The 23,222-nt window shown below is 56.7% G+C and overlaps 8 protein-coding genes across 9 annotated transcripts; 3 read left to right on the top strand and 5 right to left on the bottom strand.

Annotated features, from left to right (window-relative positions):
* Window positions 1–422: 422 nt before the first annotated feature.
* On the bottom strand, window positions 423–2,553 carry JDV02_004323 (uncharacterized protein; the record flags this gene model as incomplete). Its single annotated transcript, XM_047985527.1, has 4 exons — window positions 423–894; window positions 949–1,604; window positions 1,664–2,046; window positions 2,100–2,553. The coding sequence occupies 4 exons, from the start codon at window positions 2,551–2,553 to the stop codon at window positions 423–425; spliced, it is 1,965 nt and encodes a 654-aa protein (XP_047841504.1).
* Window positions 2,554–5,050: 2,497 nt separating this feature from the next.
* Window positions 5,051–6,830, top strand: JDV02_004322 (uncharacterized protein; the record flags this gene model as incomplete). The annotated part of the gene is made up of 5 exons (XM_047985526.1): window positions 5,051–5,105; window positions 5,169–5,234; window positions 5,290–5,409; window positions 5,472–6,359; window positions 6,412–6,830. 5 exons carry the CDS (start codon window positions 5,051–5,053, stop codon window positions 6,828–6,830), a joined length of 1,548 nt encoding a protein of 515 aa, XP_047841503.1.
* Window positions 6,831–8,626: 1,796 nt separating this feature from the next.
* Window positions 8,627–10,128, bottom strand: JDV02_004321 (uncharacterized protein). 2 transcript variants are annotated; one of them, XM_047985525.1, is made up of 5 exons: window positions 9,419–10,128; window positions 9,278–9,351; window positions 9,164–9,206; window positions 8,927–9,105; window positions 8,627–8,868 (listed from the first exon to the last, which is right to left on the bottom strand). In XM_047985525.1, the coding sequence occupies exons 1-3, from the start codon at window positions 10,060–10,062 to the stop codon at window positions 9,199–9,201; spliced, it is 726 nt and encodes a 241-aa protein (XP_047841502.1). In that variant the 5' UTR covers window positions 10,063–10,128; the 3' UTR covers window positions 8,627–8,868; window positions 8,927–9,105; window positions 9,164–9,198. The 2 variants fall into 2 exon arrangements, with proteins under 2 accessions (XP_047841502.1, XP_047841501.1); XM_047985524.1 differs by having other exon boundaries at window positions 9,164–9,198.
* A 363-nt stretch (window positions 10,129–10,491) lies between these two features.
* On the bottom strand, window positions 10,492–11,977 carry JDV02_004320 (uncharacterized protein). Its single transcript, XM_047985523.1, has 2 exons — window positions 11,065–11,977; window positions 10,492–10,998 (listed from the first exon to the last, which is right to left on the bottom strand). Exons 1-2 carry the CDS (start codon window positions 11,604–11,606, stop codon window positions 10,644–10,646), a joined length of 897 nt encoding a protein of 298 aa, XP_047841500.1. The 5' UTR covers window positions 11,607–11,977; the 3' UTR covers window positions 10,492–10,643.
* A 1,739-nt stretch (window positions 11,978–13,716) lies between these two features.
* JDV02_004319 (uncharacterized protein) lies at window positions 13,717–14,658 on the top strand (the record flags this gene model as incomplete). The annotated part of the gene is made up of 2 exons (XM_047985522.1): window positions 13,717–14,122; window positions 14,195–14,658. The coding sequence occupies 2 exons, from the start codon at window positions 13,717–13,719 to the stop codon at window positions 14,491–14,493; spliced, it is 705 nt and encodes a 234-aa protein (XP_047841499.1). The 3' UTR covers window positions 14,494–14,658.
* Window positions 14,659–15,595: 937 nt separating this feature from the next.
* On the top strand, window positions 15,596–17,318 carry JDV02_004318 (uncharacterized protein). The gene is made up of 3 exons (XM_047985521.1): window positions 15,596–16,289; window positions 16,382–16,655; window positions 16,742–17,318. Exons 1-3 carry the CDS (start codon window positions 15,957–15,959, stop codon window positions 17,023–17,025), a joined length of 891 nt encoding a protein of 296 aa, XP_047841498.1. The 5' UTR covers window positions 15,596–15,956; the 3' UTR covers window positions 17,026–17,318.
* JDV02_004317 (uncharacterized protein) lies at window positions 16,609–19,370 on the bottom strand. The gene is made up of 3 exons (XM_047985520.1): window positions 19,279–19,370; window positions 17,779–19,209; window positions 16,609–17,700 (listed from the first exon to the last, which is right to left on the bottom strand). The coding sequence occupies exons 2-3, from the start codon at window positions 19,023–19,025 to the stop codon at window positions 17,238–17,240; spliced, it is 1,710 nt and encodes a 569-aa protein (XP_047841497.1). The 5' UTR covers window positions 19,026–19,209; window positions 19,279–19,370; the 3' UTR covers window positions 16,609–17,237.
* A 909-nt stretch (window positions 19,371–20,279) lies between these two features.
* On the bottom strand, window positions 20,280–22,578 carry JDV02_004316 (uncharacterized protein). The gene is made up of 3 exons (XM_047985519.1): window positions 22,549–22,578; window positions 21,501–22,488; window positions 20,280–21,332 (listed from the first exon to the last, which is right to left on the bottom strand). Exons 2-3 carry the CDS (start codon window positions 21,754–21,756, stop codon window positions 20,725–20,727), a joined length of 864 nt encoding a protein of 287 aa, XP_047841496.1. The 5' UTR covers window positions 21,757–22,488; window positions 22,549–22,578; the 3' UTR covers window positions 20,280–20,724.
* Between the last annotated feature and the right edge of the window lie 644 nt (window positions 22,579–23,222).

The raw sequence follows: 23,222 nt of genomic DNA, 5'->3' as shown, positions 1-23,222 counted from the left end.
TTGCCTTCCTGGTGGGTGGGGCTTTAGGCAACCGCACCCACTGAGACTAGGAAAGAGCTCACACGCCGAGCAGATCGCTCTTGCTACGACTCAAAATCTACTTGCAGCCATCACATTGACCAAAACATCGTAAAAAATTGTTTTCTGTATATCATGATAAGCTAAGCACATCCTTCCGGGCTTCTATCGCGGCAATAACGCTGACGAGCATCGTGCCGATCGCTCGCGGCGGGCGGGAACCTTGGCCTCGATTCTTCCGGACTTCATTCAGCGCACTTCAAAACGCTCCGCAATTTCTGCTGTCTAGCAGTCAGTCTCGCCTACTGTAGATACTTTGCCGTCCGCGAGTAACGGCTTTGTGAACCCGCTATTCGGCGACAATGTACAATTCCCTCCGTCTTTGGGCCCTTCCCATCAGTCAATCAGTCAAAGTGAATACGCCACAGCTCTCGGTCGCTGCCAGCGTTGAAGTCGCTCCGAGTATGCATCATGAGAATATTGTCACTGACAACGAGATCGCCCTTTTCCCAAATGTGGTAGTAGGCAACCCGTCGGTCATGCAGCGCCGAGTCGATGGCTTCGCAGATGGCGGCACTCTCGGCCTCATTGCACCCTTCAATCGTTACGGTCGTGGCATCGAACTTGGTCTTGCTCTGCGGCCACGGTTCGTGATATCGCAAACAAGGCTTTCCGGTAGTCGGATGTGACTCGATGAGGGGAAGGCCCTTCAATACGGTCTGGTCGAACGAGGATGTCGAGACCGACCAGGTCTTGCCCTTCAGGCTCTCGACAGTATAGCCTTCCGGGAGATGCTTAAAAACCTGTGTGGAAGATGAGAATAATGTGAAGCCGGTGGTTCGTGGAGATGCTGTGGCGCCGGCGAAGAACTGGAATCTGCCCAGTTGATCAGCGTTGGGAAAAACATAACAGACCAGCGGATAAACCTACCGAGGGGGAACAGAAACAAGGGACTCCTTCCCATCGTCCTTAGTCTTCTTCATCGTCTTGAACAGGCCGTCGTAATGGAAAGGCATCCACTCAGCCGACAAGACGTTGTTAAGGCCCCGAGTGTCGGCGCCATGGTCCTTGACCTTTAGCAGCAGACCGAACTTCCACGGAAGTGGCTCTCCGAAATCCCGCGACTTTTCAATGAAAACATCCTCGTTGGGTTTGTCGAAGAAACCTCTCATGACGACAGGCGAATTGATCTCGGATAGTGCTCGCACTTTGCCCGCGTCGATATCGCCGATTTTCATGGCGCCCGGGCCCTTGGCAGGTTTTATAAGCCACCCGCTCGGGTAGATTGGCTCGCAGGTGATCCCGCCCTTGTCTTCTCCCCATTGAAAGAGTTCTGATCTTTCACGGAAGTAGGAAGGTCGTCCATTCTCATGGACAAGCTCCATGTCCTCGTTATTCGCAAACTCTGATCGCATGCCGGAGACAATTGACCCATCGGCCTTGACAGCAACGGTGCAGTGCCACGGAGTCGTAAACATGGTCGTCGTGGGAAGGAGACTGATGGAAAGCTTGGCTGCGCCGGTGGAAGGGTGAATCGACAGGCGTACGTGATCCCGATACTTCTGGCGCACGGCACTCGCAAACGCCTGCTTGCGGTTAGTGACGGCTCGACAGACGCGTTGTGGCGTGCTTGCTTGCAACTTACATCTCCTCGACACATCATCTCTTTGGCAATGTACTCAATCCCCCGCTTGTACTTGCTCTTGGTGCGATCATCCCGGAGAGGATAGACATCCTGTAGGTCTGTTTCGAGGAATTTGATGTAGCCTCGATACGTTAGGCAAACATCTTCGCTCTGGCTGACGACCTTCCAGTCCCAGTCCGGTCGGCTGAAAGTGTTGAGGAGCGCTCTGCGGAAATTGGATGCGTTGGCGACGTATGTCATTTCGTCGAGCTGCTCGGGGAGAGGGATGGACACAAGATCGCGAAGTCGGGAGAACTGGATGTTTGTGAAGCCCCTCTCGAGGGCCAGGGTCCTGAGTGCCTCTCCGTACGCCCATACATCTCTATCAGGAACACCGAGAAGGTCTTTCGCAGTTAGCCAATCGCCTCAGAAAATCAGAACAGATATGTGAGCTCACCGTTGTACACAAGGCCGTCGGAGATGATTGTAAGTCTTGCGCCAGGCGGATATATATCGCCAATGGCCAAGCACAGTCCATTCAGGTGAGCCAAGGCCAGTTCTTCAGCGCGATCAGGCAATTTCCCGAGCACCTTGGAGGTCGAATTCGGGGACTTGAAGGGAAAGGCGGGAAGACACATGGGAACCGGCTCGCTGGCTCGTACATGGCTATAGATGACAGCAAGGAACTTGAGCGCCCCCTCGTCGGCGCGAACCGGCGCTCCAGGGGCTTTCCTCAGGCGATACCTGTCAATGACATGCAAGACTTTTGATGCGGTGTTGAGGGCCTCCGTGTCCAGCGTGGAAGGTAGTTTATCCGGGAGGGCCGCCACACTGAGATCGGCATCTGCTCGCTTAGAGGTCGGGGCCTCCAGCTCCGCCGGAGCAGAAACTGGTGCTACCGCCATCGGCATGTTGAAATTTGTAGACAGGGCGGAAAGGGGTTCGTCGGGTAAAAGACAGCAGGATTGTCTTGACTTAAGTCTCAACAAGCGAGAGAGCGAAGGGAGGGTGGTGACGAAGGAAGTGGGTTGAGGTTACAAAAAGGAACTGCCGAGTGTAACTTGGTGAGGCGCTTGATACTGGATTCAGGTCTCCTGCAGGTCTGACGAGATGCTGATGTTGCACTTGAGACGTTTGGGGAAGCTCCTATTTCTATTCCCTGCGCCAAGGATTCGGGAGGTGTGCTCGTTTTGGGATGACATCGTGCTGTAATGCTACGAGGATGCACAACGGCCCATGGAACCGGCGCCACTGTGCCTTGGCGGATATCGTCTGTAGTGGCAGTACTTCCACTCTGACGGCGACCTGGACCCACGGCAGCAAGATCCTTACGCTACGACTATGAGGAGAGCGGGCCCTCACGGGACGGTAGGATCATGGGCTGCTGACAATCGGGAGTCTCAGGGGGGAAGAGGGTCCCTCGAGCCCAGAATCGCCTATCCCACTTCCACCCAAAGACTGACGTTGCATGCAGGCCACGATCCATCTAATCCAGGCGTGGTGGCGCGCGGAGGGCGCAGCTTATGTCCACCGCTAAAGTCGACTGGGGAGAAATTTCTCGGTCAAACTTTGGAAAGAGCTCCCTCTTGCGGAGCAGTACACCGAGCAATTCGCGTAGACTAACTTACATAGTTCGAGGCCGTCGCGCCATTGCAGACCGAAGGAGCACCCAGAAGCGGACACCAACAACTGACTGAAACCACATTCTTGGCATGTAAGGAGAACTTGCTGAGCCGCCTCATGGGGCTTTTCAGTAGGATGTTCAGCCAGCGTGGGGCATTTCACATGTTCCAGTCGTAGAGTCGGTTTGTGTCACTTGCCACTTACATGCTCCTGTTGCTTTGACGGAATGATTACCCACGAGGTACGAACAAGTAAGAGCATGCGCGCGCGCGGTGAAATCGGCTTTGGCGGGCGGTTCCCCAGTTCGGGTTCATCGCTGGTGGGTCAGAAGCAGTAGCGAAATGTGTAGGATTGAGGAACCAGGACCTCAACGACATGCTCTGACCTTGCCATCTTTCTGGTTTCACGCACCTTGCACATCGCCAGCCCACATGCAGACTCAAGCCCACGGCGAAGATAACAAGACCTGGTTTGTTCGAGTCAGCCTCGGGCTCTGACATCCACGAATGCATACCCACCCGTACCCCCTCAATCAAGGCTTGTGTGACCTGCAAGGACCCCTGGTGATCATAAAGGTGGTCGCCGATTGAGTTGCCTGAATGGGGCACGATCCCGGCCATTGACGTGCAGTATGCATAAACTACTCCGTCCGTTTACTTCACCCTCGAATGGTCCGAATCACTTGGCGCTTGGCGCAAACGGTGGAACCGGCAACGTGACCTCAACTTCACCACGTTCGCGGAGAGGTTTGCCGTGACGGGCCGCGGGATATCGCTGCTACAAACTGCATGAGGAGATCGCCGGTGCTTGTAAAAACGCCTACAAACTGACGTGAGCGCAAGCCAGTACAAACTTTTCCGCAATACAATGCCTAGCGTTTCGGCGACAAACGCACAGCGCCGCCTCCTCCCGACTTGGACGGGGAATACCGCGAGAGACAGGTGTGTTTCGTCATCAATTGATCTTCCATATACGTCGTACCACGGCGCTGTGCTCACGCATTGTGCGACTGTGGCGCTTTACTGAGTCGCGTAGGAACATGGATATGGGCACAATAAAATTCATGGCGGATCAGGGTGACGCGGCATAGTGCGAACGAGGCGATAGAAGAGATGAACTTCGAGAAGGAAAATGTCCACGCGAGACTGGAGCCGGGAGGGTGGCCCCAAAAAATAGGATTATGATCCAGTCGGCGGGCCCACTGCTGGGTGTCGACGGGTGGCGGGACTTTCCATTTCGTCCCAAGGCACAGTTGAGAGAAGGCTCGATGCTACTAACAGACGGCCCTGGCGCTAGAGGATGTGCCGCGCCGCCCCTCTAGGGTTCTTTCTAGACTCAGATCCACTGGGTCTGGTGTATGGATTACACAAGCACAAGGAGCCCGCCACGAGGCGATCTCGTGGGATCGCCGAGTTTCAAGACGCAAGCGGCTCCCGTCGGCATCGTGACCAGTCCAGAAACTGCATGTAATTGAAACACCCTTGTGAGGGCTCCAGCTTGCGGCGGCGGCAGCGGCCTTCGACCCACCGTGCCTGCCCGATGCTTACCCTCTACCTCCCGAGTAGGTCGGTCGGACATCAAAAAGGGAAATACTACCCCATCTGTAACTTGCAGGACCTGTGAAGAGGGCGCTGTTGTATCAAGTCCTACGTCATTCGGGATATCAGATTAACCAAATAGTAAGGCAATCGTACATCGATTTCCCCCTGGACAGATCAGTTCCAGTCTTGCACTTTAGACAGGCAAACACCACCTACACCAGACCAGTCTCAATACTCCAGCAATATGGCGGTCGGATACAGTGGCAATTCACACACGGTCGACGTGACAATCGTCGGTGGTACGCCTCAAGGCAAAATATCCTTATGTCTGGTGCATTCACTTACATGATGCCCCTTCACAGGAGGGCCTACGGGCTTGTTTACCGGGTATCTGCTTCATCAGCTCGGCGTTTCGGTGTGCATCATCGGTATGTCTGCTCCACGGCCGACTCTGAATAGATAGAGCTGATCGTTTATGGGTAGATGGCAAACCAAAAAGTTTAGAACTTGGGCGTGCAGATGCCCTAAATGCGCGCACCCAGCAGTACTTCGAAGTCGCCAAGATTCTTGATGATATACTACCCCTCGGCATCAAGTGTAATAGTAAGTCTTTTGCTTCCCTTCCAGAGCAAGTACATGTACCCAGCCCGTTGACAGCCATTCAGCCAGTTCGACATTCGGCGATGGCGAGTTCAAGACGCGTCAAAACACTTGGTGGGTTGGCCTGGAGCACACCCTGCACAAGAACTTCCTCATGATCGGCCAGCCCGTAGTGGAAAAGATCCTGAGCCAGAGGCTCCAGGGGCTGGTTCGCTACAACGAGCAGGTCGTGTCCATCTTGGAACATGACGAAAGCGTCGAAGTGGTCACCGAATCTGGTTTCAAGGTGCGAAGCAGATACGCCGTAGGAGCCGACGGTGCTCGATCCACTGTTCGCCAGTCCATGGGTGTCACCTTTACCGGCACCAAGCCCGAGATGCTCTGGGCCGTGTTAGACACCTTCATTGACACCGACTTCCCCATCTGCCCTGAAATTATCACGTTTCAGCTTGATGGGCAGTCACGCGTGTCATGGATTCCGCGTGAGCGCGGCCTCTGTCGCTTCTATGTTCTCTTGGAGGGCGAGGTTACACAGGAGCGCGCGGAAGCATCCATCAAGGAGCATCTTGCACCGTACAGAGTGGACTTCAAGAAGACAGAGTGGTACAGCACCTTTGATGTCAAAGAGCGTATCGCGTCGTCGTTTGTATCAAAGGACGGCGCTGGGCGCGTCATTCTCGCAGGTGATGCGGCGCATGTACACTCCGTCAACGGCGGACAAGGGCTCAACACGGGAATATCCGATGCATTCAACCTTGCATGGAGGCTGGCTGCAGCTAACCGGGAAAGTCTCAAGGATGGGGCCGCAGAGACGCTGATTCGGAGCTACGACACTGAGCGGCGAAAGACGGCCCAGGGAGTCATCGACGTCGCGGCCGCACTGGTGAGAGACACTGTGCATACGGCAAAGCAATACGTCGGCACCATTGAGAAGAACGCTGGATACATTACAGGTAAATCTCGTGCTCAGCCCCACTCACGCGTCGGCTGCTGACCGTATGTTAGGTATGGGTGTGTCCTACCGGGGTATGGGCTCACCACTGGTCAAAGAGTCCGGACATAGCTTCTGGAATGCGGGAGACCGCTGCCCAGACGTTGTACTACGGACACTGAACAAAGAAAGCTCCCGCTTGTACCATGATACAACGTACGGCAAGTTTCTGGTGCTGAGCATTGGAAGGTATGCGGGAGTGCCGCTTGGCCATGAGGCCATTGCGGATGTCCATACAATCCTGCCGCTGGATAGTCCTGGCAACGCGGAAGATGGCACAATTCAAGATGGCGGTACAGGTAAGACGTTCCGGGCAGACTGGGCAACCGCGGAGGACCCGTACACCGTGGTTGTCCGCCCAGATATGTACCTTGGCCTTGTGGGCAAGGACATTGAGGACTGCAAGATGTATCTAAACTCGCTATATATCTAAACGGCAAACGTTTCTCTTTGTTAAGGCTCACTCCGTCGGCACTCGCGATGATATGTCTCCTCTCTAGTTGTGTCTTAGAGGTTCCCTTTCTTAGCCCCCCTTTGTTCCGTTTACCCGGAGAGCAACGCTCAGGGCTATGGCACTTGAAGGAAGCGCCTCCATCACTTACAGAGTCAACATCAATACGTCGGTAGCCCATAATAGCATCATTGATCAAAGAGCTTCCCTTTGTTCCTCAAGATTGTTGCTGCAAACGGCGACAGCACGGTACAGCGGTGTATCCTACAACACACATCAGGCTCTTGGAGTACCCATCTTGAACCGGTATGTACATGTATGGTTAGGTCCACGGCACCGTTAGTCAGGCATCAAAGCTGTTGTTCCCGGCAAACGATATCAACAAAACGCTTCACATGCAACTTACGTGGTATGGTTTGATTGTTTTTCATTTATTTTATCGCGCAGTTCCAAACTCTATGTCGGCATGGCTAGTCTTGGATATATTATGTGTAAAGACATGGACGGCATGTGTAACTTTCTATAATTGAGCTGCTACGTTCCGAAATTCAAAGTAGCTAGGGAATGAAGCCAATAAGAAACGGCGGCCAAAGTCTGACCAGACACGAGCGGGATGTCTCGATTGGGTAGCATGAAATGCCATGACTCAAGTTGAATGGTCAACCCCACGCCTCCCAGCTCGTCGCCTCCCAATCGCGCCTAGTGAACAGCACCACCGAGTCGTCAGTAGTCATACGATCTCTTCTCATCATTCTCCGCAAAACATTCGGCGCTGCCACTATCCCGCCGGCAAGAGGAGCCCTTACGCGTTCATATCCACTGACCTCCTCCGTCGGATTGATTGAAGCAGCATCATCAACGCCACAGCATCGAAAGCCTTTGCGTCATTTTCACAGAATCTAGGAAGGCAGTTTCAAGCATTATACTGTATCCAAGGCTGATTCCCATGGCCGTACATGTACACATGATAAGTCCTATCCTGGCTTCAGGGTTGATAGCACATCAGCGCTAGACCGCCCTTCATGTTCAATAGTGTTGTAATCAGCGCCTTGATTTATCTGGGTAGATATGGTGTTGGGCAGTTGAAGTAGCGAAACAACTTGTTCATTGACGGTTGGGCTGCCGCCTCCCAGGCGCGCAGACATAGCCATAGCTCAGGACGCCTTGTTGTGGCCTGTTCTTCTATGCTTGAAACTACAAAGCTGAGGGTCTCACCTCGCGCACTACAGCCAGTGAGAACCTTCAAACCCGTCATCTCTGCCTGCAGCCGATCTTTGCGAGAATATTATCTTCCAGGTCAGCGAGCCTGCGGACTGTAGTGCCTATCACCGGGAGTGGACGGTAATGCCACTCCTCAAGGGCCATGAGAGTGCATGCTTCAAGCCCGATCAGTCCACGCCTGTCCGCAGCATTATCGTAATCAACGTGGATCTTGAGATGAAGGCCGTGATCAATTTCGTTCTGTCCCTTCCCGTTCCACGCGCCTACCATGCAACGAAGAGCTGTATCCATGACCCTGTATCTGAGGTCACTGTTATCATCCTTTAGCGCCGTGTAACAGATGTCAAGAAGTGGCTGTCAAGGTCAAGGTTGCAGGGTGTACCTTGCGAGTCAGCGGAAAAACACCGCAACAGCGGAATATACGTGAGAGGTAAGAGGGGGAAGGGGGGGGGACACCGCTGGTTCCGACATACATGTACTTCGTACCTTAAAGGGTCTTCATGTTCTAATTGGCTTGTCGAAGCCTGATGAAGCACAGACGTGTTGGCTAATATATACTGGCATCTATTGCGACTTTCCTCGTTCTATGGCGTTACTTCAATACACGTAATCTCATAGCCTATTGCCTAGATGTACTGAATAGGACCTCGGCTCAAACCCACCCAACGAACAAGGCTCGTAAGGTCTAACTAGCTCACAGCACGTTCAATGCAGCAGATGCATCTGGTGGGCGCGAACGGCATACGCGATATACGCAGTACTCAATCAGCACATTGTCTCAGCTAACTCCAATAACACCCTGCCTCAGTTAGCACTCGCATTTTGAGTCAAGGGGAAGACAAGGCAGCTTCACTCACCATGATACAACCCACCGAGGCTTTATGTTACCGTTCAGGCTCTTGCACATGGCGCGACTTGCAACATTATCTGCAGACACATCCGCGCAAGACCAGCCGTCAGGAGCCAACTCTTCCGCGTTTTCACGGAGGAGCCTTCCCGCCACCCTTTTAGCCAGCCCCATTCTTCGATGCCCAGCCTGTCAAAAATCAGTTACGCGGCTTCGTAGCGAGGCTTTCTTTTGGAGAGTGACGTACCTCACAATGCACACTTTGTAATGATCCGTCGACGCCTAGTTGCCTCAAGTCCGCGGTCAGCTCCGTGCTTGGTCCTCCCGGCTCAGCTCACCCCAGGGCAACTCGGGTTCCTACCTAAAAACGCCCATGCTATGGGTGTTCCATCATCGAGCTTTATGAGAGAACTCTGCAGCTTGGAGAGAGTCGCTCTGAAGCAAGAAGTGGTCAATTTCTGAGGAACAGACAGCAGAGATGGCTTGCAATATCAAAACGTACGCTGTGCGTGGAATGTCCGTCCGCGAAACCACAATCTCGCAATCTGAGTAGCTTGCGTGCCCCCAATGCATTCCTTGCGGCAGCGGCGACTCGGCGCGAGGCAAGTCCTCGACCCGGAACAGCCACTTGTCGTATAAACCGGTCGGTCGGGGGAATACACGGCCAGTCTTTTCTAGGATGGAGCACACGTCCGCATGCACACTGCCTAGAAGCATCGCCGTTGGACACGTGCCCTCTGGGTCGAATTCGTTGCGCAGGCGGATGAGCTCATCAACGATAGCTAGAAATTGCTCCTCGTACACGGCGCGATCCTCAGCCGTGTATGTCATTGGGGGCTTGTCTTCCAGGGTCGAGTACAGGAACATCTGCGTCTCGGTTGACACAGAAAAGTCACTGTACATGACGGTAAACTTGCTGGGGAAACTCGGTGCGGCCTTGTCAAAGGTGAGGTTTTGGTCAGCAACAAACAGCACCCGCCCGGTGGGGGAGGGCTTGGAACGAGCAGCAAATTGCAGGCGTCTTAGGATTGTCAAAGACGTCGGAAGATGAGCTGTGAGCAGCTCGATGAGCCCTTGCGGCGCTGTCGCGAAGACCTGCTTCTGTGCGCGCATCGTGCCCGGCCTCCTGACAATGACTTGGCCCATGTTCCCCGAATCCCAACGACGAGGAATCAATTGAAGAGTGGAGGATAGGGGAGAGCGCAAGCAGACATGCAATCGGGTTAGGGGGTCCACCGCTGGCGCGACGATGACTCAGTATAGGCTAGATAGATGGTCGTCAAAGGTTGAGGGGGGGGGTGAGCACCTCACGATGTGCCGTGCGCGAAGTCATTTTTGAATAGGGCGTGGAATTCACGATCCAAAGCGGGGCTTGACGGCCTGTTGCGGACAAATACAGAGAAGCAAACCCCTGACATCGCGGCGAACCGAAAGACCCGTTAGGGAAGGCGATGCGTGCCGTGCTAGTTGTCGGAACTGCGCCTTTTGCGAACATCTTCACGGTCGTCAGCTCCAGCAACCCATACGCAATATCTCTTCGCAGCGGGGGAAAAAAAATAATACAACATCGCGAAGTGAAGATAGCCATTACATTAGAATAGGGTCTACTCTACAATATCTCCTGTCGTCAAATCATGCATCAATTCATCACGACAGAAACTCTGCCGCCACCCCACATAACAAGCCGCATCACGTCTTCATCATCAGTCCCTTGGGTATCCCTACTCTTACTGCAGAATTGCAAAATCCCAACCCGGTCGCACGGCCGTGCTCGTCTTCAGCTCTCCCTTGAGCCAGCACCGGTGGTCGCTCCCCGCATCGCCCTCAATGACGCCCCAGCTGCAGCCCGTACACTTGGGCAGGCCCGCGCAGCTGGCCATGCACTCCTGCATGCTCGCCGTCCAGACGCTGCCCAACTCGACGGCGTGGCCCGCGCCACTGTAGTCTATGCCGCAGACGCGGAGGAACGTCGCCTTCGTCCGTGGGACCGTGTACTTGGTGTTGTTGGCGGCCGGGCAGGCTGGCAACGGCGTCGCGGAGGCGGTCGTTGCGGGTGTTACCGTGGAGCTGGGCGTCGACGAACTGGGGAGATTGGTCAGCAACATGGGCAAGAAAATGACGAGAGATGCAAAAAGAGACGGGTCGTACCTCGTCGTAGAAGGTACGCTGGTCGGCGACGCCTTGTCTTTGCTCCCCGCAGCGCTGACGCCGACGCCCGCGCCGACTCCCACGCCGATGATGATGAGGAGGACAGCGATAGCGACCACAATCCAAAAGGTGCGTCGTCGGACGCCACATGTCGTCGCTACCGGTATCGGCGCTGGCGGAGCGACGCGGTCGTACGTATAGTCGTACTCGTACGCCCCGACGACGGGCCACCCTGGCCGCCCGTGGTGGCCGTAAGGGCCAAAGCCTCCTCGATCGCGGCCATCGTCATCATCGCTCAGCGGCGGCGGCGGCGGTGTTCCCTCGCGGTAAAAGGTGTATTTCTCGGGCTGGATGGACTTGTCATCGTCGCCGCCGGTGGACGACGTGACATTCGTGCCGCTGCCGCCACCGTTGGTGCCAGAGCCCCGCGCCGCGATCACAGATGACGTTGGCGGCGGGAACCCACCGCGTTGCTGCTGCTGCTGTTGGTCGTGGTGTTCATGACGAGGGTCTGGCACAGCCAGCGCCCCCTGGCTGGCCATTGGCAGGACCGCCGGGAAGCACGATTGGCGATGCGCGCAGAAGTTTCTCCCGTGCCGGTCTAGGTTCAGGGGGGAGAGTGCGTCGGTCGACAGATGTTCTGCGACATGAGTTGTCGCCCCCGTCTCTGATGCCGTCAATGCCGTCGACAGCGGCTCAAGGCGGGCCACGTCGTTTCGTCTGTCGCTTAGGTTTCCACGGAGCCGTCCAGGCCCCTTGTCGAGGTTTTTTCTGATGACGCGGGAGAAAGAAAAGATCGGCGGCACGAGTTCGTCGCTGGGCGGGTAGGGCGGCTTGGGCGGACCTGGACTGCGACCGGGTTGCCATCGGCTAGTTTGCTTGGGTCTAATTTAACCCCCCGTCGGGTTTCGGGCCGGACGTGGAAGTGAGACTATAGTACAGAGTACGAGTTCGCGCTCATTTGCGCTACCTTGGTAGCTCCCGCTTTCAAGTTGGTAGTAACTAAGTTACTAGGTAAGCTGACGCGCGCCGATACGCGTTATCTCACAGGAACCACAGCTGAGCAATCTGTCGATGCTTGTTGTAACCTACTACAACTTCTCACAACCACTTCCATCACCTCCATGACTTGTCATTTCAATTGACGCCCAGTGTGCATGTCAGGACTTCGCGACCGGGGCTGTGCTAAAAAGTATTTGTAAGAGAGCGAATCCCATGCTGAGCCTGACGTCCCTCAGCTTTCGAGCCCCGACCCAGGGCTTCAGCGCACACAACATTGAATGCGACCCTCAGGGGAGCAGGCGCCCTTGGCGTCCCCTCGTGGCGTGAATGGCCCAGCCTCACCTCGGCAGATCAATACATACGGACGTATATATGTGCGTAGCCGATGCTCTCTGCCCCACGGGCTTTGCCGAGCCGTCCTGCTGCTGTCAGCGTGGGGGGGGAGTGGGCAGCCGCATATCTGATCCTGGCCATCTGCTGCACGTCGACGAGAAGATATCTCAGCAGAGCGCCGGAGTCGGTTCGCACGCCCGTAGTCGTACGTAACCCAGCGTCCAACCCAAGCATACCCGGGAAAATCCCGATTATAGGGCTGGCTGATACAGCGGACGTGTACTTCGTAGGGTGTGGTGGGAAACGGCCGACCTCGGTTGCACGCACAAGACGCAAAGAGCAGATCAAATATGGTGCCCGTCTCCCGGCAGTGCACAAGCTGTGTCCTGGTCAAAGATCGGCCCTTGAGGGAAATAAAATGGAGGAAATATTATCCTCTCGAGGGTTCCGTGGCAAGCTGCGCTGCCATTTTCGGCCGTCATGTCTGGTACGAAGTAAACGTCAAATGTTTCACGGCTTTCCCGTCGAGGAAAGTTCACGCCTGCCAGGCCTACGAAACACGGCCCGCGCCGCCCGTCTTCAGCGAGCCACGATCCAATGTTGGCATCCGAAAAGGGTCAAACTGACCGCTTGCGACGGAGAGTATTGGGGGTCGAGGTCTCGTCCAGTCGTTGGGTCGGCCTGCCTGGCGGCTGTGCTTGCTGCACGCGGGTCGCTTCGGCCGCCGCTGCGCCCGCCATACACCTTGCGGCGTCACAAAGATTTACATGGAGCATGAGATCAGGGCGGGCTTCGTCTCCAGAAACGGCTTTCAGCTAGCCTCAACGTCACTTGAGCCGCCCGTGAACGAGCGGGGCAAGATCTCGGTGTGCCTCTGGGGAGAATCATCAGGCAACTTCTTCCACCGCAAGACGTCTGGGTTTCACCGCGTAGGGATATTTGCCCTCAGCATTGGTTGCGATGCGTGCCGGGCTACTGTCGTGTAACATGAGACACAGCGCTTCTCACAAGATATCACGGAGAGCGGTGACTACTCTAGTCTTCATTCGACGCCTCTGTCTCATCACGGTTGGAGTTGCTCTCTCGTTAGGCATGATGTGTGAGGGAACAGACCAAGTATGAGATTTCCCTCACTCACTGGGTCTCGGTGGTGTTGAGGTTGGGCGTCGACGTGACGCGCCAAGTATAAAGAGCCATAACGATCCCACAAGGAGCTTCTAGTTTGTTTCTGAACATCACAGCATCAGCAACTCATCTTATCTATCACATCCTGTCTTCAGTTCAGCAAAGCCGCAGTCCACGAACTCCAAAAAAAAAATGGCCACCGCCGAGTATTTCGTCCGGGTCCTCAACCAGTCCGGGCAAACACGAAACTACATGTTCTTCAACGAAGTCCCCGAACCGTCATCCTCGGTTGGCAAAATCTACACCAATGTTTGGGTCCGGTCCCCTGGCGTGGCTTCCCCCTCCGGCAGAGCCGAGTTCGACGTCAAGGTCGCCAACTACGCCATCTGTGGCACGGCCCCGAAACCCGTCGACTATGGCGTGGTCGTCTCTACAAGCGATTATGCCGCGGTAGAGCTCAAGGGCAAGGACAAGCCCGGCACCGTGCCCGTCATGGAAATTGTCAATGACGGCCCGCAGTTTGTCGCGCCTTTTGGGACCACCGACAAGGACAATTCGTTTGGCATCCAGACCAAGACATTCGACCCGGACAGATATAGTAGGTCTCCGCTGTTGTATTAAAACAAGCATGGGATGGATGGCGTGCTTCGGACTAACCTCAGCGTCGCAGGCACCGTCTACTGTGGTTTTGGCAAGCAGAACTCAAAGGGCGACGTCGTTCCCGTCGCCGTTTGGCGCGGCTTTCCTGGCTTGCAATACGTGCTCACGCCCCAGGTCACCTACTATGTTGGGACCGGAGACTACTCGCCAGGCACGGCCGTCGACATCACCACCATCGGCACGATCTCGACCATCGACTTCACCAAGGCCCTGTCCGGCCAAACCATTGCCACCATCACCCACAACAAAGACGGGACTTACTCTGGCCCTGTCTTTGACTACCCCCCCAAGGCGAAGCCATACGTCTAAGCCGCCCTCAGAGTCTCGGCAGAGCTCACTCAAGGGAACGCCGGCTCGGACACCAGTTTCGGATGTCTGTAGCCTGCTGACTCCCACTGCTTTTCTCTCACGGTCATGGATTTGAATCATGACCATTCATTAACTTGACGTTTGGATCAGGGAGGGCAATATGGCAAAAGGAAGGCTTGTGCTTCTCGGCTCCCTGTCTCTCTAGATACGCGTGGAAAGTAGGGCCAGACAATATACGAAGCACTCGACTCCCGCTTACAAAGTTTCCTGGTGATTAGCTGGGGTGTGCCTTGAGAAATGAAGTTCCGAAGGGATTCATATGGGCCGCTTTTGTCTCCCGAAGGTCGGCTAACCTTAAGAGGATGGGAATGCCCTCTGATTCGCCAGTCAGGGCGCACGCCTAAGTTGGTTGCTGCCGTTCTCCTATATTGCCATCACATATGTCCTCAATGTAGCGAGCAGTCCTGGGTCTGGTGGCGTCTGGTGCTGAGGCAAGACTGGAGTCAAAGCCCGCCTCAAGTGGCCGGAGCCAATGCTTGTTCTCAAGTTGAAGGGTTGATGTGTGCAAGACATGGCTTTGTTGCCTTCCCCTGTATTGACTGGACAGGAACTTGCGACTGGCTATGTGCATATGGCAACCAGTTCCGATGTGTTAGCTGATTGGTGGCTAGCCAACGCCGGGCCGCTGACCGTGGTCCTCCTTTTCCCAGAATAGATGTGGTGGTACTACCAAAAAAGGAAGTAGAGTGCGAAGCAGTGTGCCTTGGCCGTCCCGCCGCCCAGCACGGCCAGCCACGAGCAGGTGATGTTCAGGTACATGTACTGCCACGAAGGAGCCCGATGTGGGCCAATGGGCGCGGGTGTCGACTCCATCTGATAAGATTATCATATGAGATCAATCTGTCGCGAGTCACAGACCCCCCCGCTGGCTCCATCGCAACCGCAAGCGTGGCTCCATGCCACCCCATTGTCGCACGACGTCCGCTACTACCACGATGGCCGCATGTACGTACCAAAGGCCCGTCCGTCTAAGACTACTAAGGCAGTGCGCTCAATGGCGGGCAATGCAATATGTAGTGACATGGACTTGGCGCCATCCCCTAAGCGAAGCTATGTACTGTACTTTGTGCAGGATGAGTGATATTCACGCCTGACCCTGGAGGAAAACCACGTCGTCATTTAATCCTAAATAATTTCTTATTTCTCCCTCTCGGCAGCACGAATACTCATCGCGCCATCCTTGCGCTCAAGAAGCAGCCGCTCTACACTAGACGTGTTCAAACACCCACCAACGCATCGCCATGGCTGAGCACAGGGATCTGGCAACGTGCCATCCCTACTTTGTCGACGTACATTAAGGCCCCTTGTTTCCATACGCTCAGCCAAAGGGTCAACAATTGCTCACATGTCCCGGTGTTTTGCAGTTTCCCAAGAACCTTCCCGAGGGCACATCCATCCGTGGCATGACCCACGAGCGCAAGCCCATCACCCCGCAAGCCGGCCTCGACATTGTCGAGTTCGACGTGCCGCTTCGTGACGGCGCGACCACGACCCTGCGAACGTATCGACGGGCCGCCAGCGGCGCGAACAACCACAGCCGCCGCCTCCGCCTCGTCCCCGCGCTGGTGTACATGCACGGCGGCGGGTTCGTCACGGGCAGCCTCGAAACGGACGACGCACCCTGCCGTGCCGTTGCCGCGGCGCTGGACCTCGTGGTGGTCAACGTCGAGTACCGGCTGGCGCCCGAGCACCAGTTCCCGGTGGGTTTTGAGGCCTGCTTTGATGTGGTGCGGTGGGTACGTTTCAACTCTTGACTGGAGCGTCGCCCCCTCGGAAGGCTTCTGTCCCATCAGCAAGTCTATTGACTGACGATGGCACGAAACGCCAGGTCGCCTCCCCGCCCGGGCAAGAGAAGCTGTGCGCCGACCTCAACAAGGGCTTCATCCTCGGAGGCACATCCGCGGGCGCCAATTTCGCTGCAGGCATCGCGCATCTAGCACGGCAAGAGGGCCTGGCCCCGCGCATCACGGGGCTCGTGTTCCTGGCGGGAAGCTTCTGCCACCCCGACGCACGGCCACAAAAGTACCTCGACCGGATTCTCAGCGTAGACGAGATCACCGTCGCGCCTGGGTTGACAAGGAAATCGATTGACTACTATGCGAGTGCGTCTTCTCCTTTGTCGCTCCCCGGTCTTCAATGTTACGCTCTTCAAACGGACCCCGAAATATTAATGTATATACATGAAAAGCCAAATACGGCGCTCCGCCCGAGGACCGCCGCCTCTCCCCACTGCTCTTCGAGTCGCACGGCGGCATCGCTGACAAGGCGTACTTTGCCGTCTGCGGACTGGACCCGCGCCGAGACGAGGCGCTGCTGTTCGAACGCCTGCTGTCGGACTCCGGCCTCGGCACCAAGGTCGACGTCTACCCCGGCCTGCCCCACGGCTTCTGGACGACGTTCCCGGATCTCGACGTGTCCAAAGCGTGGCTGGACAAGCTCATCGCGGGGCTGCGGTGGATGATGATCGCGTAGCAATGCAAGGGGGGTTGCAGCGACTGCGCGCGACCCCCGAAGCTGGACTGGTAGGTAGCAGGCGCCGATGGCGAGAAAAACAAACAGTCGTTTGACGGGCCGCGACATGCCTCTGCCCTTCCCAAGGGAAAAAAAAACAACAAAAGGAAAAGAGAGCTGTTATGTCTGGCGGCTCTCTGGTTTCTTGACAGCAGCGTCGCCCACGCGAGCTTTTACAGCTCGCTCGTAGCACCGCTCACCCCCCTCTTCTTCTTATTTTTAAAGTCTTGCAGCCACGCCTTGACGAATCTCACCTCCTCGGCCTGCACATCGACGATTTGCTTAGGCGGGAGCCCGGGCGGTGCATGAGACGGGTCCCTGAGCCCGTTCTCGTCCCAGTGGTGCACGGCCCAGTCGACGAGAATGAAGGGCTGCGTCGTTGTGGACGGGCGACTGGGCCGACCAATGGCATGGGGCGTGGCCGCGCGCCACGGGTCCTGCGCGCCATCGATGAGCGCCACGCGCGGGTAGCTGAAGTTGTAGCCGCCGTACTTGTTGATAGCGTTGACATTTGGATGCGTCGTGATGTTGAAGAGGCGGCGGCAGAGGGTGGTGGTGTAGTCGTACGTGAGGGCGCGCGAGACCATGGAGAGGGTGTTATTTGGCGTGGCCTCTCCGGACATGAAGAATCCCCATCTGTAAACACGGGACGTTAGTCAAAGCTAAGAAAATTTGGAATCATTGACGTTGGGAGCGAGAGCATGAGGGACATACTCTGTGCAGGTCTGGTACACCCAGCTTCGGTACTCATCTGCGGCGATGCTAATGTCTGTCGGGTAGAAGCGATCGGAAAGGCACTCGCGCAGACCCTTTCCATCGCAGTAACCCTGGAGCTGCTTCAACGAATCCTTGACGAAGCCAATGTAGTTGAGCATCCTGGTGGTGAGCGACTTGAGGTCCTGCCCACTGTACCCGGCGCCGCTGACGGCCTTTTGAACCTCGGGCTTGAGGAACGCGGTGCTCTGGAAGAGAAGGGAGTCCGAGGTGATGGTGGCGCACCACTTGCCAAAGGACGCGTCGTCGAGCTCAGGGTCCCAGTTGGTGGACTGCAGGCCGGCCACGCCGCCCATCATGTACGAGGCGAACTCGTCGTTCCAGAGCTCCTTGAGGCCGAAAAAGTCCTTGACCTTGTCGGCCTTGGCGGTGTCTCCGCTGAGCAGCATGCTGTCGACGACCTTCATGAGCCTCTGCTGGGTCGGCGAGCAGTCGCCCGGGGCGTACTTGCGCGCCGCCTCGTAGTACTGCCAGTAGACGTCCACGGCGACGGTGACGCCCGACGAGGAGATGGCGCCCCAGTACACGTCCGGGTACACCTTGCGCGTGAAGGCGGCAATGGCGCCCGCGTAGGAGCCGCCGTACATGATCCACGGCGTGCCGGGGGCGGTGAGGTTGACGTTCTCGAGGCCGGGGAAGCGCACGTGGCGCGCAAAGTAGGCGTTGTCGGCGAGCGCCTGCTCGGTGGTGAGGAAGCGCAGGTTCTCGACGGTGACGTCCTCGGTCGGGTAGCTGGTGCCGTAGTAGCGGTGCTCGAGGACGACGCCGACGCCGCCCGTGGCCTTTGTGAGGATGGGCACGATGCCGTGGTCGAGGAAGTCGAAGCGGGCCTCGCTGTTGGACTCGCCCGAGTTGAGCACGATGACGGGCCCGCCGGGCTTGTAGTTGGACGTGTCGAGCCAGTAGCGGAGGTTGAAGGTGGCGTTGGAGTGAGGCTCGTACCGCGACGAGTTGTGGAAGTGGTCCACGGGCACCGAGAAGTTGTACGCCTTGATGCGCGAGGAGTCGGCGAGCGGCGTGGGCCCCGACCCCGGCGCCGACCTCGACGGGCCCCTGGCGCCCGAGTTCCCGGGGGCGAGGAGGCGGTATGGGAGACCCGGCGCGCGGAGGGCCGTCGCCGTCGGGCCGGCGCTGATGATGCAGAGGAGCGCAGCAGCAAGCGCTCCGAGGCCGCCTTGGAGCATCATTGTTGTGACTTGACTGTCGAGAAGCCCAGCACGCACGCGGTTCTTGTGGGAAACTTGGGAGTCCTCCTCCTTCGGGTAGTTGAGGAGGGTCAGGAGGTAGAAAGGGAAGGTTTTCAAATTTCCACCGCGGTTCTGGTGTCAGTTGCTGCCAACAACAAGAGCGATGTTAACGAGCGACGATAATCTGAAGAGGCTGGTGGTTGAGCGAGGTCCGACATCTGCTTGGGAAGGGAGCCATGGTCGATTTATATACCTGTGCGTCGATCGACCAAGAAGCACGGACGGCATCAACAAGCATCAGTGTGCTGTTCGCCGCCGCCGACCGTTGCATCGTCTCTTTCGTACTTCCATGGTTCCCCCTCCACCCCTCCCCCGGCGCGCACTCGATGCGGCAGCGGCAGCACGACAGCAGAGACCCTGGCTTGACTTGTTCTGGCAGGTGAAATGACGCTGACCAAAACTCCACAGTGGCGTCTTCAAGCTGCTGCAGCGCGCGCGCGGTGGAGCATCCTTTTCCAGGCACCGCCGCACGCACCGTGCCTTTGGGCGTCGGGACCACGGACCGTGGCTGGGCCTGGGAGTCTGTCGGTGTGCAGATTCCGACGCCGTGCTGCGGGCATTCCATCCATTATTCTTAGAGCCTCAATGTCCCGGGAGTCTCTCCCCGGCAGGCATGCTTCCAGCCTTCCACCCCGCCTTTGGAGTCCGAGCCTGCCTTCCTCCGCCGTGGTCCTTCTGATGAGGGGCAAATCGTATACGTAGTATACTGTAGTTATATTGAGGGGCAATCGCGTGCGTGCGTGTGACGCTGAACCCTGTGTGTGCCCGCTGGGAGGAACGTGTGGGTTCGTGGGTGGGTATCGTACCCGGGCGGCGGCACTTGTGAGTCGCAACGTTGATGAATCTCGGCTCGTGGTGCATGCGGTGCATAATACGTACTGCACGACCGACACCAACAAGCATCTGCAGGCTGCATCACGGCCGGCAACCGTACGAAGGAAGTACTACCACTCGGGCAGCTGCCGATGCAGCGGTGCGGCGGCGTCCTCACGGGCGTCTGCACATGCGAACCGGTTCCCGATATCCAACATGTCGAACCACAAAGAGATTGTGTACTACGTACGTACTCCTGTTGCTTCTGATGCGCCAACGAATCGCCAACAAGTCGGCGTTGGTGCGGATGCCGACCCCGTTTCACGGCAGGCCCGGCCCGGCCCAGAGACGAGTCGATCCATGGCCCTTGCAAGTGGCCGTCTATTCAGAAGCCCTTCTATCGATCTATTCAACTGAAAATATTGGCCCTCGCGCCCCGCCATCACATGGATACTCGATCGATAGGCAAAGACATTAATTGGCTCGGCTATCCCAAAGAAACCGATACCCGAGATGACCTCCCCAAAGAACGAGGAACCGAACAGAGGACGGATGCCTCGTTTCAGACAAGTCCAGGGTCCGAAGCCCTACATGTACAGTATACCTTGCGCGCAGCGGGGGGACATGTTTCTTTTACTTTCTCAAGTGCATGCGCGGCGCCCTGTTCATCCCTTGCTTGCTGATATTATCGGATGGCATCACGAGGGCTGATGCTGCCCCCCCACGACAGCATCCAGGCGAGCGTCAACCAACAACGCGCGCGCTCTAAAAAGGTAACCAGCGTCCAAGCGCACAACAGGGCCAACACGTTCCCAACGACAAAGCTTCACGGCTGTCGTGACCCACATCCCGCCGCCTCCCATCCCGCTCGCGCAAGCCAGAACATGGCCATCAGCGGCGTCGTCAACAGCCCCAACACCCCGCCGAGGACGAGCTTGAACACCTGCGGCGCCCACCTGTCCTCGAACACCCAATCCGCTCCGTCCTTGCGCCCAATCGTCGTGAGCACGCCTACCGATATGGGCCACAGGACGAGGAAGCTTGGCACCGCGAGCAGAAAGCCTCGCAGCCCCTGTTGGAAGACGGCGGCGAGTGAGTTGACGCGCACGCGTTGCACCAATTCGACCGAGGACTGAGGCGAAGACGCGTCTGCCTGCTGCTGCTCCTCGTCTCCAACGCCACCCGTAACGGGAAGAAAAAGCCACCACCGCAGCAGCCGCTGGGATGTCGACGACGACGACGACGACGGAAAGGTCACCCAGCCGATAGGGTGGACGGACCGGTGCGCGAGGTCGTGCGCGACGAGCGCCCACTCGACGAACCATGTGATGATGCACTGCACAATAATGGTCACGGCCGCGTCCCCTGCGAGCGTATTGGGCAGCCCGAGGAGCCGGATAGGCCGCTCGTGCGTGTCCTGGGTCGTGTACATGGCTTGAGACGACCGAGGAGGACCCCTTGCGTGTAAGCAGGCTGAGACAATTGTCTGATAGGCGAGGTAGCTTGGGAAGGTAGGTGATAGTGATACCACGCATCTCGGGCGCACGCTGACGCAACTGAATTCTCAAGCCAACAGGCCAACGAGGGTCAGACATAACATACCGTAGGCAATGGCAAAGTTGACGCCGCCGGACAGCACCATGGCTCCGAGGCCGTCGAGGACGAAGATGTAGAACCATTGGTGACCGGTCATGCGCGAGGTAGGCTCCAATCTCGCAACCCCCGACGCAAGGGGCTCAGAGGTGGCGGCAGCCGCCACAGCGGCAGCAGCATCTCTCTCGCGGCCAACCTCGTCATGTTGGCCGTGGCGACCCCTGTCCGTGGCTGTGGATGAAGCCGGGTGACGCGCCCCGAGCATAGCGCGTTCAAATTCGTCACGATCAAGGCTGCGGGGAGGCGTCCAAGCCGATGGCAGTAGTAGTAGTAGTATAATCTCAGAAAAAGAAAGCAATTGTGGACGAGACTATCAGGCCGCAGAGGTGTTCAAAAGGGAACCCATTGACTTTTTCTCTCACCCGTTTTGGGTCCCATGTCTCTCCACTCCATTTGCTTGTGCGTTTGCGACCTGCGACTTTACCCAAAGCGACCCCCCTTCCCTGCCTGCCCGTCCACGCAGGCGTCAGCGGCGGAAGCTTTTCATCGTACGACCAACAAAAGCTGAACAAGGTTTCTTCTTTCCCGGCCCTGCCGGCTCGGACAACAGTGGAGTTCTGGTCCCGGCTGCCGGCCCGGGCGTGGGGCGCAACATGGACCCTGGTTCGTTTCTTCATCTCGGGTGACGCGACGCGTTCTGATGTTCGGCACTCGCTCACGCGCGAGCAATGTTTGTATGCGACCGTGCGGGGCTTGGCCTTACGGCTGTCAAAGGGATGGCGAGTCATCACAGAGTTGGGCGCCAGGGTCTTTCATTTGTCGTACGTCGTAGTAGTAGTAGTAGTACCCTCGCGTCCGGTTTTGCTGATGCAATGTGCACAAGGGCAATCAATGGTCATCTGCCTCTGCTTTCTGTCGCTGGCACAGTCCTGCGCGAGAGAGGTAGGGCTGATCAGAGCTTGGCTCGTGCTCACGATATGGGCGACCGTTCAACGTCCTGCTCTCCCGATTAGCCTCTTGAATGGTCGCTCTAATCACCAGACGATAAGAAACAGACTTGCAAGTTGAGAGCGGGCGTACGTAAAAGGCTCGCCGCGCACCAACGAATCTGGTCCTGTATTGTACATGTAGGCCCCCAAGCTCGACCTACCTAGTTGCATGAGTTCTCGGCAGATTCAAGGACCAATAGGGTAGTGTTTCGCCTTCCGATACCTTTTCGCAGCCGTACGTCCGACTCTACGTTCTTAGCAGGGATGGTGTCCAATGAGGCAAGGCGCCGGAGTAGCGTTCCAGTTTCGTATATATAAACCACTATAACACCGGATCAATTGCCTCAGCTGAACCCCGTCCCAACACGGGACCTTATTGACATCGTTTAAGCCCCGGAAAGAACTATACCCCGCCATCATGTACACCCCTGGCCCTATCTCGAGTCTGGTGGCGTCAGGGGGGGCGTCAGGTTTTGCTGTATAGAGCTCATGACCTGAAGTAGGTCTTGTAAGTGCCGAAGGGATGGCGTATGCTCACTGCGTGCGTATCCCAAACTGGTTTTGGGTGCCGGCATGGAAGCACACCCTAGCGAACGCGACGGGACCGATAGCATAATCCGAGTCACCGTCTACCATCAAATCCGATTCACGATGCATAGTTGCCTACTAGTAGACGGACGATTCTCCGGCATCCATGGCCACTGCCGAGAAAGAAGCATGCACTAAACCAATGAATCTCAAA

The sequence above is a fragment of the Purpureocillium takamizusanense genome, chromosome 3 (genome assembly GCF_022605165.1).
Source record: "Purpureocillium takamizusanense chromosome 3, complete sequence".
In the NCBI taxonomy this organism is placed as follows: Eukaryota; Fungi; Ascomycota; class Sordariomycetes; order Hypocreales; family Ophiocordycipitaceae; genus Purpureocillium; species Purpureocillium takamizusanense.
This window is presented reverse-complemented; position numbering and strand designations above follow the sequence as displayed.

Coding starts and splice junctions, on each gene's coding strand:
- JDV02_004321 (XM_047985524.1), bottom strand. CDS start 10,062: ATGGGCCAAGTCATTGTCAGGAGGCCGGGCACGATGCGCGCACAGAAG. Junction 9,106..9,163: donor TACAAAGTGTGCATTGTGAG/GTACGTCACTCT, acceptor GATTTTTGACAG/GCTGGGCATCGAAGAATGGG. Junction 8,869..8,926: donor CCTCGGTGGGTTGTATCATG/GTGAGTGAAGCT, acceptor TAACTGAGGCAG/GGTGTTATTGGAGTTAGCTG.
- JDV02_004318 (XM_047985521.1), top strand. CDS start 15,957: ATGACCCACGAGCGCAAGCCCATCACCCCGCAAGCCGGCCTCGACATT. Junction 16,290..16,381: donor GCTTTGATGTGGTGCGGTGG/GTACGTTTCAAC, acceptor ACGAAACGCCAG/GTCGCCTCCCCGCCCGGGCA. Junction 16,656..16,741: donor ATCGATTGACTACTATGCGA/GTGCGTCTTCTC, acceptor ATACATGAAAAG/CCAAATACGGCGCTCCGCCC.
- JDV02_004317 (XM_047985520.1), bottom strand. CDS start 19,025: ATGATGCTCCAAGGCGGCCTCGGAGCGCTTGCTGCTGCGCTCCTCTGC. Junction 17,701..17,778: donor GTGTACCAGACCTGCACAGA/GTATGTCCCTCA, acceptor CCGTGTTTACAG/ATGGGGATTCTTCATGTCCG.
- JDV02_004320 (XM_047985523.1), bottom strand. CDS start 11,606: ATGGCCAGCCAGGGGGCGCTGGCTGTGCCAGACCCTCGTCATGAACAC. Junction 10,999..11,064: donor AGCGTACCTTCTACGACGAG/GTACGACCCGTC, acceptor CAATCTCCCCAG/TTCGTCGACGCCCAGCTCCA.
- JDV02_004316 (XM_047985519.1), bottom strand. CDS start 21,756: ATGCTCGGGGCGCGTCACCCGGCTTCATCCACAGCCACGGACAGGGGT. Junction 21,333..21,500: donor CAACTTTGCCATTGCCTACG/GTATGTTATGTC, acceptor GGTCGTCTCAAG/CCATGTACACGACCCAGGAC.